The 15,342-nt window shown below is 44.2% G+C and overlaps 1 protein-coding gene across 9 annotated transcripts in view; it reads right to left on the bottom strand.

Annotated features, from left to right (window-relative positions):
* Positions 1 to 15,342, bottom strand: part of slc20a2 (solute carrier family 20 member 2) — a 35,239-nt gene that overhangs the window by 7,385 nt on the left and 12,512 nt on the right. For 5 of the 9 annotated variants that reach the window (XM_028415081.1, XM_028415085.1, XM_028415080.1 and 2 more), the window contains 8 exons: positions 6,271 to 6,832; positions 4,496 to 4,636; positions 3,997 to 4,082; positions 3,409 to 3,505; positions 3,090 to 3,209; positions 2,106 to 2,339; positions 1,377 to 2,013; positions 1,108 to 1,293 (listed from right to left, as the gene is read on the bottom strand). In XM_028415081.1, the coding sequence (XP_028270882.1) occupies positions 1,108 to 1,293; positions 1,377 to 2,013; positions 2,106 to 2,339; positions 3,090 to 3,209; positions 3,409 to 3,505; positions 3,997 to 4,082; positions 4,496 to 4,636; positions 6,271 to 6,559 (1,790 nt within the window). In that variant the 5' untranslated portion in view covers positions 6,560 to 6,832. Of the gene's footprint in view, positions 1 to 1,107; positions 1,294 to 1,376; positions 2,014 to 2,105; positions 2,340 to 3,089; positions 3,210 to 3,408; positions 3,506 to 3,996; positions 4,083 to 4,495; positions 4,637 to 6,270; positions 6,833 to 13,514; positions 13,581 to 14,507; positions 14,659 to 15,342 lie in introns of those variants that run through there. The other 4 variants (XM_028415083.1, XM_028415088.1, XM_028415079.1 and 1 more) reach the window with 2 other exon arrangements.

The following is a 15,342-nucleotide window of genomic DNA, read 5'->3' as shown; positions in this document are numbered from 1 at the left end:
CAGATACAGCACATTCACCACACAGCGACCTGCAGGCATGAAGCTTGGATTCCTTAACCAACAAACATCCCAGAGTTATGCAGACACACACACACACACACACACGCACACACACACAATCTTCAGCTAATGCGTAGGAAGACGAGTAAGAGAGAGAAAGACAGACAGAGACAGATCGGAGTCAAGGACAGAGGAGCAGCTAGTGGTGATGTAGGGCAAAGTAAACCCTTGGGCTTTATTTGTTGTGGTGCAAAGGCCTACTTATTTATTCATAATTATTATGTAACAAGTCAAAGGGCAGGAGAGAGAATCTATGGAGCTTTTTCACTGCACTGCTCTGAACACGTTCCAAAGAATTATTTAGTATTGTTTATTCTAAGGTTTCTGTAGGGGCACAGGATGAATGCCAACATCATAAAGTAGTTTCTAATATGTACATTTTTCATTAAAGTAATGTGAAATGTATTCAGTAATTCAGAGAAGAAATGTTCACATCAGCTCACACTCTGTATTCAGAACACACAGACACAAACACATTATGTGTGCAGGTCATGTAGTAAAATAAATGTTGCCTGCAGTCAGAGTTCTGGCAGGAACGCAGCAGGAAATGAGAGCATGCTCAGGACAAATGCCCTTCATCACTCATTTTATACACTGTATATACAGGGTTTTCTAAATAGCTGTAACATAAACTCATCAGACATCCTGGATGCACCGTCAAAAACCTCAAATTAGTCACATAATCTCTACATAAACGAAGCTAGCTAAAGAGCTGTTCAATACACCCGTGACTACCGAGGAGCCATTTGACCTTGGTGAAAGCCGACTCGCCCTTTGCAGACAAAAGCCAGATGTTAGTGGGTCTTATTTATTTTTATCTCCAGTGTGAAAGGGGATCCAGACAAGTTTACTGTACCTGGAAACCTGCACCTTCATCCTTTGAATGTTTACTGTGAGTGTATGTGTCTCCATGTATGTACTCACCCAGGAGGCTGTACTGCTGGATGTGTCTGCGTGTCGAAGGTCTTTTCTGCCACAAATATCTTTTCTTCTCTCTTTAAACACACACACACGCAGACACACACTCCTGTGAGGCGGCTTTCTCACCTGGAAGGGGTGATGGGAGTCAGGTCCTTCCCCATGGTCTGGATGACACGCCGGCCCCACACCCACAGGCCAGCACAGATGCCCACACCACCATAAAACAGCAGCCAGATGGGAGTGGCAGCATCCTGCATCACACCTCCCTGGTCATAGATCATCCACAGCGCCACCAAGGGCCCGATGGCATTACTGCAAAAAGAAAAAAAAAAGATAGGCATTCAGCCACTAGTTGATTTGATGTTTTAGGATTGTGGAAATGTGAGCAGCAGCACCTGACGTCATTGCCTCCGTGTGCGAAGGAGCCAAAGCAGGCGGTGAGGATCTGCAGGAAGTGGAACAGCAAGAACACCTCCGACTTGTCCTTTTCCTCATGATCCTCCTCTGCCAAGTCATCCAGAGGCACCGGTGCCGGCGCTCCTTCCACATCCACCCCCTCCATCTCCGTGGCCAACTTCATCTCCACCCCACCCTCCTCTGCCTCGATCTCAGCTTCAGCCACAGCGTTACAGTACGACGAGTAGCTGTCGTAGCGTACGCGCTTCTTAGAGTAGGACACGCTGTTGCTTCGTCCGCCTCCCTCGCCGACCAGCTTTTCACTGTCGTCGCGTGATTCTGTGCGCATGAGCGGCTGGACAGGCATGCCGCATATCGCCGCCGTGTAGCAGGTGTAGCTGTTGTTGCGGCGCAGCAGGCGGTAATTGTTTTCAGGAGGGCCGGCGTTGGTGCCTGAGCGGTCGTTGTCTTCCATGCGGCCCAGGTGGATTTTGTGGAGCAGGTCTTTGTAGAGACCAGAGTCTTTGTGCACTGTGTGGTACACCTGTCCGTCACTGCGCATGTGGCCATCAAAACTGAAGCTGCCATTAGAGACAGGGGACTTGAGGCAGCCGTTAGTCATTGAGTGGGTCCGACCTAGAAAAAGAAAAATACGGAGAATAAAGCGTTTTGTCTCGGGAACACACTTTTTGTTGTTTTTTTTTTTTTTTTTTTTAATTCTGTCTTACCATACACCCTGCCGTTTGGCAGGACGGTGCCTCCATTGGCCAGGTTGGTGAGCTCCCCACTGGAGTCGCGGGTGCTGCGATCGCTGCTACCACCCGTGAGCGGCACCACAGCCTCGTCAGTCCCCTTGGCCCCCGGCAGCTCTTTGAAGACAGGGCTCTCTTCTTCTTCCTCAGGGATCTTGTCCAGACTCTCGTCAGAAATCCTGGACAGAGCCTGCTCCTTCTTTAATCGACCTGCAGGAAACGGTTAACAACGCAGTGTTTTGCAGGGCCTGAGAACCAGACTTTGATAATAAAAACCCTGCTGTGAGACCATGGAAAAACTATGCAAGAACATTGCACAAACACACACACACACACACAGCACAGCCGTCAGCTGATCCAAACTAATCCCAGGCACTGACAGACTTGATGCCCCCTCTAACTCCTCAAACACGGCAGCACCAAATACATAAACAATCTCAGCCATCAGCTGTTTCACTTTGACGGATCCGGTAATATCCAGATTAGGGCTGATAATATCACCTATAATCCCTGCAGGCATTCAGAGGTCGGGACAGGTTAAGCAACAGGTCAAATCTGAATCACTCGTGTGTGGAGTCGAAGGAGAGAAATCTATTTAAATCTTCAGCGCGAGTAAACACACTTTTTGTCGCAATAAGCAGAATTTCAGACAGATTTTCAGACGGGCTGTCTTCTCGTTCCACCGTTCTAATTTTCTGTGTCATGACTTTTATAACTTTGCCTGCTCTCCTGCAGGGTGGATTTCCTATTAGGAAAAACAACTCTTAACCTCAGTCTGAAAGCTTTCTACACTGCAGGCTATAATCTTAACCCCTTTCATCTGACCATGCTGCTATACACAAAAAAAATCAGAGTTCATGTTTTTTTTATACAAGAAAACACACACATCACTGTTGTTTGGAGTGTTGTTAGGTCTGGGTTAATGGCATGAGAAACACACACACACCCAGAGATACCTACTTGCTATTTTCCTCCTCATCCAGGGACAGACAAATATCCAGACCAGAGCTGCGCAGACTATCGACCCGGCTAAAGTGATGAGAAAGATGGCCCACACTGGTAGCATCTCTAACCCGAGCACTGCAATTAATCAACACACATGTTAAGAAAACAACATCTTACAACTTGCTTATACTCATGTCACACCTTCTGAAGGAATTTTGAGCATGCACAACAACAGTGACACAGTCACCCCCTTTAAGCCAGGGGTGATAATTTGATCGTACACTGGTGTTATTAAACAGTTCTGTGTTTGGATGGACTGCCAGGCGGCACTTACACGGGGCTCCAGTGTACATGATGGAGAACGTGTTGATGCCGATGGTGCAGGCGTAGAAGAGGGGCAGCGCTCGCAGGCCGTTTGGGACAGAATCATCCTACGTGGGGGAGACACACAGACGTGTCATGAATTCTGACATGATGGTGAAATAATTCAGAGTTTTCGATCGAGTGGATTCCCATCTGAAGCAACAGATAAAATAATCTGATGCAAACAGCCTGCGGAGACTGAAATGATCCTGAGTGTGACCCATTTTTCGCAGTAACTCCCTTCCACATGACAAACCGTCCTGTGACTCATTCATACATAATCCCGCAGTCGTGACCTTAGGATGACCTACAACACTTTTCTCTCGCTCGTCTGCCAGAGACTGCCCGTTATGTAACCACAGACCTGCGGGTGTTGCCAAATCAAAAGGATTTTTATCTGCGCTGGAGTTCCTCGGACGACTAATGTGCACATGTGTGTGTCCGTGTCCAAGCGCTTGTGTTAAAAACTCACAGACCTGCAGAAGTTTTATGTCAATTCAGGACATGGCTAACAGCTTTATGCAGTTCAGAGTGATGAAACTATAGACAGGAGGTCTACCTTGCTGAGGATGAAGTGTCTGATGAGCATGAAGAGGAGTCCTGACATGAGTCCAGAGAGCAGGGGGGAGATGAACCATGATGACACTGAAGGAGGAGAGAAACATGTTGATCAGAACAGGACAGGAAAGAGTTACAGCTGCAACAGTGAGCCCCTACTTTGACCAGAGCAAGTTTTATCAGTAGGAGAAGCATCACCAGCTTCTTTCTTTCTTTCTTAGCTGAGGTAAAGTACATGAAAAAATGTGTTATTGCTGTATGCCGGTCTGTTGAGGCTCTTAATGGGAGAAGAAATTGCTTCTCTGTGTCCTCCAAAATAAATTACTCGCTGTGCAAAAATGGCTGAGGGAGTAATCCTAGCCGACAGCAAAATCTGATGATTACTGTTTATGTTTCACGGAGCTGAAAGCCCTTCTGGATGTCAAACAGCTGTGCAGGAAATATATCGGTGTCTCTAGAAACATGCACATACGATCACTCTTTTTTTTTTTAGCCATTACCGATCTTGACGAGCTGCATCCACTGTACACCCTTTGTGCCGATGGCCACCATGGAGAAGCCGATGGTGGCGCCAACAATGCAGTGAGTCCCAGAGATGGGCAGTTTGAGGAAAGAGGCGATTAGCTGCCAGACTGCCGACCCTGTGACCGAAAACAGAGACACAAAACTTAACACCTTATTGACAAGGCAACGAATTTACATCAGAAAAGTCACTCTGGAACTAAAGAAAAGAAGAAATAGCTTGACATCCATCTTTCCAATGGTCCATGAATGCATCATGTGTGGTTCATTTAGAAAATAAAACCAAATCTAAGCTGTAATATTTAATATAAACTACTCTATTGTACAGAAAGTGATTGCAGCAACAGTCAAGCGACAAAACAATCTGGTTTTCTGCTGATGTGCAGGCTGCCGTTTCCACAGAGGTGCGGTGAAAAATGAGCAGATCTGTTAACACTATATTGTTTTTACTTGTTTTTTATTATTCTAGTAACCGTTATTTGCTCATAAGGACTAATATTAGCCACTGACAGTCCGCAGCTCCGTCAAAACATCAAAACCCTCTCAACACAATAGAAGCATTTTCCTGCTTTTATCAATTCAAATCGTGAAGTCAAAACCTCTCTCCTTATTCTGTATAAACAATACACGGTTGACGAATGTTTCCTGTCCTATGTTTCCCCAACATTCACTTACAGCAGCCTGCCACACCTGACACGGGAATCCCCGTGTGCTTAATAACGCTGTATTTATCACCATTTCCCAGCAGTCTGTCTGTCATTAAAAAGACATTGTCTCACCGGGAGGCCCATTGTTTTTTTTTATTGTGTTCATTCACTGAAAGGCTGGTGTGTGGAGCTGCTCACTGTAAATGTGAGGACACTGAAACCTTTACAAAAAGGTTTATCTGTGAACAGATTTTTCACACTGTTTGTTTTGAAACTTTTGGCAAGGACAAAACATCTTTTACAGCATTTCTCAAGTCAATAAAGAAAAGTGGTTCTGAAAAGAAAAACAGCAGCAGATGTTCCTCAAATTAACAACTGCAAACTTTTACTGCAGATCCAAAATAGCTGCTGGGAGTTATGTAATCTTAGACAGAGTCATGTAAACAGGAGATAAAGAGGTACAGAAGATTTTGGGTCAGGTTAAAGTTCAAACATGCTGATCTTTGCCTCTTATGCACAACCTGCTGCTTCCATAGCATCTGAAACATCCAGATCTTTGCTTTCCTCATTGGACAGATACACTTGTCACTGCAAAATAAACTACTGTGCAAACAAACATGTGAGGACGCCTTCAAAACATGAGTGATAAAGCTACTACACCTATAGGAAGGGGATTCAGGCATTTATACAGCTCTCATCTTTGAATATGCAGAAAGCTTGAAGTGATATTTTTTTGTTGATAAAAATAAGAAGCTGCTACTTACAGAGCTTCTGAATTCACAAACTTTATACAGAGTAAACAGTTTCTGTTGCTACAAGTGATCCCAGACTGACTGACTAATGTTTCCAGTTGCAGGACTCCTTGTTCTCTGTGACTCCCTGTTGTTACAACAGGGAGTCACTCATTTCTGGCTGCAGTAAATGACACCATAACTAACAGATTAATCTATTTGTAGGGTAGAAAAAAAGTGACACAATCACAATCCATGCATGTTAAATGTTCTTTAAAACGTCATTCAGACATGTTGCAATTATTTTTTAACCATCAACAAGAAACCAAAGGTATGTGCACCAACACCACATGACTCACTGCAGGTCCAACTTACCAACCATGGCGCTGACCTCGCCTGCCATGAGCACAGGCACCGTTTCATTGTAGAGGTTGACGTCTATGATGCCCTTCCGAATCGTCTCTCCTACTTTGGCACCGAGCAGCATCGAACCCAGCGTCTCGAAGATGGACGCCAGGATGCAGGCCTGCTTCAGGGTGACCACTCCGGACCCCACCGCAGTGCCGAACGAATTGGCTACATCATTGGCTCCGACTGAGAACGCCAGGATGAAGGCAATGATGAAGCCAACAATCACCATCCACAGATACCCCTCCAAATCCATCTTGATATGTTTTTTTAAAAAGAAAAAAATCTGAAGAAAAATCAATAAAATATTCTAAAAAAAGAAAGAAGTGCTCCGTGCGTTTTGTTTGAGAGGAGGACTTGGTAAGCCCGCTCCTTTTCTTCGTCCCCTGGTTTTAAAGAGTTCGAGGGGAGAAGCACAGCCGCTAACTAAGCGTTTGGAGCTCAGTCCAAAGATTGGAGACTAGTGATGGTGGGAGCAGAGAGCATTCCATAGCTTAGTGTGAGACTGCCTGTCTGCACGTTCTTTCACCTGCCAGAGAAAAGACAGAGAGGACACACAGAAACAGATTAGTGTCATAAGCCATGATTACCCTTTTTCAACAGCAGCTACCATCTGACAACACCTCCCTGTGACTTCCTCAGAAAACCTAAAACAAAGCAGAGGGGAGGAGCTAAGACAGGAGGAGGAGGAGGAGGAGGAGGAGCATCCAGGATGGATGGGAGAAGATGATGATGCAGATCTGTCTTTGATGAAAACACAGAGAGCACTTGAGCGTACTCCAGTGAGGACATCTCATATTGCCACAATAGGAAATCGCAGTCTGCACACTTCAAAGAAATCAAATCAGATCTCCCAGAGGGCTTAGCTGTCAGCGCTGGCGCTATAAAAAGACCACAGCAACCAGACTGACATGAGGGCAACGCTCCAAACATCCGAGTTCGCTTGTAACACCTCTTAAACGGGCAGCTGATGTGTCTGCTAAACCTGCTGCTTTTACCTTTGCCACACATTCGGATACGTCATTTCAAATGGCAGAGATGCCAAAAAAAAGACATAACAGAGCACTTGTTGTCTTTTATCTCATTACTGTACATGTTAACACCTTGTGGATGTTTGCATGGCAGATCCTCACAGCACTGTTAGTGTGACTGCCCAATGCGCTCTCTGAGTGACGGGTCAAACAATACACGAGGTTTTGTAACAAGCTCTGGACCTAAAACAGGAAAAATGGGAAGCTTTGGTGGTGCAGCCCAGGAGAGACACACCTGGACTTAACTGCAATGCAGTAAGATCATCAGCAGTGGTGTTTTACTGCTGCTCGAGTTCACAAAACTGCAATTCTTGTGTTGGGTTGGGGGAGATTAGAGACCTAAGATATATATACATATATATATATTAACCAACGTGGCAACTATAATCTCTGGTGGTAAAGCATGATGTTCCTGTGATAAGGTCACCACAGCCCAAAATATATCTGATCTACACAAACACAATAATTCTTCTGGGGCCTTCAAGATTTCAAACATCACATTTTAAAATGTGATTTTCTTCTTTTATTTTATGCTTGTTGGCAAGATTATTTGCAGATTATTTCAGCTGTCTGTAAATAAATACACTGTACACTGTATATACAATATAATCTTTATGTACACTGTATATAAAGATGGACAACACAACAGGCCAAAAGATCAGCATTGCCCCCTTTGCGGTTGGCTGCAGTAAAGGTCATAAACCCTGCCTCCCTCCATGTTAATGGAAGGGACACGGACCCAAGTAAAACCCACAACTTATCCTAAATTAATCTGGTTAATCTGGTTCCACTATGGTGTCTTTTTCCAACACAAGGTACAAGTTTTGGAGATGTAGTCTGGTAGAAAGTGTCCCTTTGGTCAATAAAGAAAATAATTGTGTTTGTTTCCATGCTAAAGTAAAGGCTTTAGATGTGTAGTATTCTCCATTTATCTGATCATAGATAGTAGATTTCCACTGGGCTTATTTACACCACAACAATGACAACACACTTTTAAAAACAGATGATGAGCCCACCAACAATGAAGCCTCCGGTGGTCCCTTCAGAAACCTCCACGCCACTAATGACTGCGCCTGGATTCTTTCTTTCTGTTTTTGCCTATGCCACATAATCAAAGTCATTTCATACAACTATTTCCTTCTATGGTTAAGGCAGTTGTTAATGGGGAGCATTAAAATGTAAACAGCTTGAAGGCCAACCTAGTCCATTCTCTCGACATGAAGTGACTCCTCATCGCGTGGGGGCAGGCAGCTCCTTTCTAAATAGCCTGTGGTCAGGTATGACTCCCTCCCTCCAACCAAGAGCTCCATCTGGAACGGTTGAGGTCACACGCTCCCATCTTTTATCCTTCGTTGAACCACAGCAAACACACATGTAACAATATTGTAACTATTTTTCATTTCCAGCTAAAGTAGCAGATTCCATTTTCATATAAAGTGAAGGAAAGCTCTGAAACACTGAGTGAAAGTGATCAGACACTTCACTCAGTCCCTGAGGGGAAATTCTTTTTTCACCTTTCTTTCTCCTGAAAGACCCCTATCAGCACTGAGGATCAGGGGCCGTGTTCGCAGAAATGCCAAGAATCCCCTCAAAGAGCTCTTAGTCTAAAAAAAAAATCTTAAGGACTCTTTAGTCCTTAAGTTAATTTTAGTGATTTAAGAGAAGAAACAGACTTAGTTTGAACTTTTGGTTGACAAGAAAAACATGAGACTACATTCAACCTACAAACACAGGAATACTTGCTCAGCTGTCATCAACTCTCTGTGGACAGAGGAGCAATGCTCACTCTGAGCACAGTTAGCTGACGAAAGAAAAAATATTCTACGAGTAAAATTCAGCCCACTTATTATGGTACAATTATCACGATACAGTTATTAAAGTACAATCTAAGAGACAGACATGAGAGGACAGAGCGCAGCAGGTCAACACTTCCTTTTCTCCTGGTTTAAGTGAGGAGTGCGAAAAGCGATGGTATGTCTTCAATCTAAGATGAGGTCAACCACAAACATTAGACCCACTCCATGTAACCTATAGCGTTTTAATAGCTCAAAGTTGGGAGAACGTTTCTCCTCTCTGTTCTCTGTTTAAGAAACTCTTAAGCCTCTTAAAAGTCCTCCTCAACTCTAACAGTTTTTCACTTTTAAGGGCTAAGATGTTTTGTGAATCACCTTAATCTTTACTAGGGGAAATTCTTAGAAAATGCCATAATTCTGAGAATTTTCTTAGAATTTCACCACTAAGGGAAACTCTCAGCACTAAGGAGCTTTGTGAATACAGCCCTTGAGCCTCTGCAGACACCGAGGTCTGGCACTCTGTGGCTGACGTGTCAATACACACTTAACTTTTAATTGCTAAAAAGAAAAAAGGCCTACCAAGTTAATAAATTACACTCCAACACACCAAATCCCTTTTAAAGCTGTAAAACGTGGTTCGGTGAGTGTTTCGTGTGACATAGTTGCAACTAAACCGGCTCTTCAAAAAATTTGGGGAAGCTGTTTATTAACCATGTGAACTTCAATCAGTTTATGGGCAGTATTTACTCTCATCTCATTTTTAAACGTGAGATAAAGGCTTCTATCATTATGGCACAGTTATGGCTATTTTTTAGTTAACTCTACAAACAGCTTTTGGCTGCAAATTAACTGTAGAAAAGAGGTTTTCTCTATTTGTCAACTCCTTCAACAGTGTGAAGACGCACTCTATAAACAGCATACTTCACAGTCAGTGTATTGACAGTAGCAGAGTTTGAGACTCTGTGTAAATGTTTGACCCGGGGAACGCCGCCGCCGCAGAAGAACCACATCACACTCCTCAGTCAAACACGACCGTCCGCCGAGCAGAGCCACGTGTTTCACAAAGGAGATGTTCTGTCCCTGCAGACAGAGCGTCCTTCGACCGTGCGTCAAAGGCAGGGTGAGTGTATCTCTGAGTGTGGGTGAGGTGTTTTTTAATCACTCGACATGACGGCTGCACCTGACACGCCGAGACCTCGGCCTGCCGGTAAACACACGGACAGCAGTTCACATACCGCCACTCCTAGCGGTGCACATAAAAACTTTTTTTTTTTCATAGTCTGTGAAAAATGTTAAGAGAACTGCTGTGCTGCATGTGCAGCTACATGTGATCATCCAAATAATGTGAAGGAGAGCAGCTTCAAGTAGGAGGAGGAGATATTTTTAGGTCCAGACAAATCCCATTTATTGTTCCCACAGAAAATGTTACATGACTGACAGTTCAAGTACTTTAACAGCTTGATGAGTATGAAACTGGTTGGTTAGATCATCACTGCAAGAAATTTCCAGCCGCCAAGCATAACATTTTGGAATTAGAGCGATTACCAGCATGAAAAAGATAACGATTACTGTTTTTTAGAACACGGAATAAATTATCTGTGGCTAAAAAAGAAAAATCTATTTATTCTTGGAGTCCCAAAACCACCAATCCTCACTAATAGTGGTGAATGAAATGACAAGTGTCTGAAAAAGTATACATCAACAACACAGGGGCCGTCACCATGGTAACCAGGAAAATGGTTAAAAACTAATGGATGGGAGTTTTTCTCGTTCCCAAACAGACACCGACCAATTAAAGCAAAGAGATAATGCAGCTTCTGTTTTGAGCTTTTTCTTGTTCAGATCAACAACATCATGTCCAAACTGTCAGACAGCATCAGTCACAGCCCTTCAGCCGCTGCTTTAAAGGAGGCATATGCTCACAAAATGAAGCCATGTCTTTATCTGACAAGTGAGGAGGTGTATGACCTTCTGTCCTTCAAACCAACATTCTGCACTTGCAGTATTCATCGATTTGAACACAAAACAGCATTCAGAGAATGCTGTGTGCACAGAATATTAGAGGCAAAATACAATTCAGAGAACAGTGTGAAGAATTAAACACACATCACAGAGGCAGGAGGCAGCAGCCCCATCATGCTGCCTGTATAATAATAAGCTACATGATGATGATGTTTCAGTTCTGCTGCTCTTTAGGATGCAGGAAAATAACCCTGTACATTTTATTTTTGGCAGCAGGAGTTCATAAGCCGAAGAGACGGAATGACATGACAACCTAGCAGGGATGTTTTGAGGTAATGTGTACATGATGCTCACACTAACAGGGAGCAGCGCCGCTCGGATCGGTTAGGGAATGTAATTTCGACCTGCACATATTGCAACAAGCCAGCAGAAGGAATTTCACGGGTAATTATCATTTCTAGCACACAATAAAACAGCGTTTATTTAAATAGCCACTGTGGAATTCATTCTCCAGTCGGACCATCTTTATAAATATGATATACCGCCATGTTTTTCCCTTTTTAAAGGAAGGGCAGCTGCTCTGATGACTTTTGTCTGGAGGCTTCTGGAAAACAGAAAACACAGAAAGCTGTATCGAGGCTTGTTGCACAGTGTCGACTCGTCCGCCCACAGCACGGCGAGTAACATCCTGCTTTCTGATTCAGCTCAGGTGAATCATTTATGATGTTCTGTACAAAACCGTGTCACAACCACTGTCCAAGGTGCTGAACCTGAGACCACCGAGGGGGGTCTGAGGTTTTGTTGTCATCGTCACACACTTCATGACGGCAGGAGAAATCCAGCAACTGGATACAAGTGTATTGTTAAAATAATACAAATGTTTCAGGTCTGTTTAAATCCCCCTGAACTCCTGCAGATGGGAAATATTTAGAAGAAATGTGAAATTAAAATAAATTCTGTTAACGTCCTTATGCCCCAACTCTGCCTGTCTACACCTCGTAGCACCTTTTAAATACGACACTGACCTCAACCTTGTTTCCAGTGAGTGGGCCAGAGCCTTGAATAGACCCTGAGGAAGCTTCCTCAAATAAAAAAAAAAACAATGGAATGTGACACACTCTGTAAAGCAACACGCTCTTTGGGATTATTTCTGGCAGACCCGTTGTCTTGTAATAGGTGTCAGGTGGTCGAACAGTACACGTAATTAGTGCACAGACACACAACTACAACATGGGCAAACAAGACTAAAATGGGTCATTGAGTTGTTGGTTCAGGGTTATTTAAGCCAAAACCTGTATCCAGCCTACTCTCTTTTAGTGCTGTGTTTGGTCTCCACCAAGCAATAAATGCATCATTATCTTCACCAGCTACTTATTGATTTTTGTAAATGAAATCCTGTTTTTCCAGACATGGCACTGTATGCAGTGAGAGACAACTAGTGAAGAAAGTTACAGTTTGTCCTAAAGCTGCTGGAAGACTACACAGCCAAGCATAAATAAGTGATGTCATCACAACTGACAGCTCCGCTTTGACAGGACAGACTCGGGTCAGAGTGTCTATCTTCTTTCCGTCTTTTTTACAAGTTTCCATGAGCACAGTTCATACAGCTGAAAGTTTCCTTGTCAGGTAGAACATTTTGTGTATGGGCCTCGTCATCTGGTTGTTCTAGATTATGAGACTTCAGATATGCAAAATCGACACCATCAACCAAGTCTTGAATGACCTCACCTTCTCAACATACCTGTAGCTCTTTTCAGAGCCAAAAATATGCCAAGATGGCAGCCATCTGTATGACAAAATGCCACGCATTAATACACATCATAAGTTAACTTCATGAATAACAGGATTGAAGTTAAAAAAACTGATGGCAGTAAAGCACCAAGTGGTTAATTTGGGGGGCAGGAGTTGACCTCTGTATTCGTCACAGCCTGAAAACAGCATTTAACCTGTTACAGCATCAACCTCTGCTGGCTGGCATTTGTGAGGAGAAACCTGTGTGTGTGCAAACTGCTTACTGTGATCATCACCGCTCTAACTGTTTGCAGCCGCTGCTGTACGGCGCTCATTAATCTGCCTGAGATGCCACTGCAGCACCGCCACAGCTGGTGCAAAACACTGTGTCACGAGCTACAGTCTGCATTGACACGCGGCTGCACTATCCACGCACTGATTCAACTCAGCCCCCCCCCCCTCCCGTCTCCTTTCAGCAACTAACCCTTCTTCTCTAGAGACATGCTGAAAGGAGAAGAGCGTGCATGCTGTGTCAGATGATGACTCAGAGTAGAGTCCTACCAGTGCCGGCTAACTGTTACACCTGAAGCACTGCAGTCCTGTTCCTCCAAGGACACAGCACGCTCACACCTAACAGATGGTTTATTAAGTTAAAAGACAGAGAAAGAAAAGTAAAGAAGTCAACTCCACTCACCTTCATGTCTCCTCAAAGTGGTGGGGGATGAGACAAAATGAAAGACAGACACAGGGAAATGGTAGGCTGGAAAAGAAAAGGGGGAGAAAGAGGACTTGGAATGAGAGATGAGAGAGGGGAGTGAGAATGTCAGTGATGGGATATAAAATCATGTAAGATAACTGATGACAGGTAGAAGTGACGGGATATCAGCAGGTTGTGGTGATGTAGCAGGAGGAGAATAAGCCAGAGAGTGAGAGAGAGAGTCTAGACTGCTTCTTAAAGGAATGTATCTGCATTCACAGCACACGCCAGCCAATGACAAATGTCGGAGACGCCGAGGAGAAGCGCTGACTGGTCGCGTGTGTGCAGAGAGGATGGACTGATGGAGGGGAGGCAGCCAATGACAGCAGGGTGGCAGAGAGAAGAGGGGAGGCGAACCTGCGTGGATGTGTGTATAGCGAGAGAAAAGCATGCAGCGATGGATCAAGGGCATTCAGAGCAGTAACGTCAGTTACTCTGGTTACAACAGCAGGCAAGAAGCAGACACATTCAAATGATTTGACTCAACTGTTGCACCATCACGCATGATGCTGCAGAGGATTCAGTACGATGAAATGACAAGACCTATGGTAACACACTAACACACACCAAACCCCTCTCAGCACCATTACTTGGCTGCAATCCATCTGTCAGTTTCACTCTCGCTGCCACAATTGTGCCTTTCAAAGACGTGCTGAACAGTATGCCTTTATGCCACCGAGATAGGGGTTCCCGTCAACACAATGAAGAGTTGCTGAAGGCGACGAAATACAGAGAACAACCAGAGTCCGTTCCTCAACAATTCATTGACAACACAACAATGACAGGAGAGATCCCATGGTAACGGACCGTGTACAAACTTGTCAGAGAGATAAAGTAAAATGAGCAAATATGATCTGACTGCATCACAGCTACCTGCTCCTTACACAACTGCCACACATTCTTGTCTTAAACCATATAAAAATGCATTACCACTGGTACCACTGGCGCAGTTCAGGTCCGGTCGGCTTGGATCTCACATGCTGTCTAACCATGCATTCATCCGGCTCTGTTCAGAGGTCTGGTCTTGTGATTGTTTGAGTTCCTGTGGCGTCCTCTTCTATCATTCTCTCCCTTTCTGTCCCCCAACTGGCCCTGCCTGCTAAAAGCCTATCTGCGTCAGCTGCACCTGCTGCCTCTGACTCTGTACTGCACAGCAGGGAGGCGCTGTCTCTTAGAACCCAAACACACACACACTGTACAGTCCTATGATCAGTCAGCCTCAACTGGGCAGGAGGGGGGTCGCTTAAGAATGACAACAACGGTGCATGCCGCTCTCAACACTATCTTCAAAGGTCTCTCTCACACACACACACAGATCCATAAATCCTCTCAGCCATTGCATTTTCTTTCCTGCATTGCAGCACTAAGTCAGGTTATTGTGAAGCAAGTAACTCTAGTAATCCTTTCAGTTTGCTTCTGAAGGCATTACAAGCACACAGGCTGTCTGTCAAAAATTCATGTGGGCCTGCAGCTAAATCAACACAGCTCTTTTTTGGCTGATTTACTCTCCTAATAAATCTACTGTCTCACATCTCGAGGCAGAAGTGAAGCTTCTCACAGCACAAGTCCTCCCTTGAAACTAAACCGCCTCTTAACTTGATGCTTTCCTCCACATATATATTTATTTTCTCTTCATGGCTTATTAAGACTTGACAGAAGATTTGCCAGCCTGAGGTGACTATTTTAGCCTCAAATGTAATTCAGGGTATCTTAGGTGAATGTTTAACAAATCTGGGTTAAAATGTTTTAAGTAGTGAAGACTTCA

This window comes from Parambassis ranga, chromosome 9 (assembly GCF_900634625.1).
Source record: "Parambassis ranga chromosome 9, fParRan2.1, whole genome shotgun sequence".
NCBI lineage: Eukaryota > Metazoa > Chordata > Actinopteri > Ambassidae > Parambassis > Parambassis ranga.
Note: the sequence above shows the minus strand (reverse complement) of the source record. Positions and strands in the feature narration are given on the sequence as shown.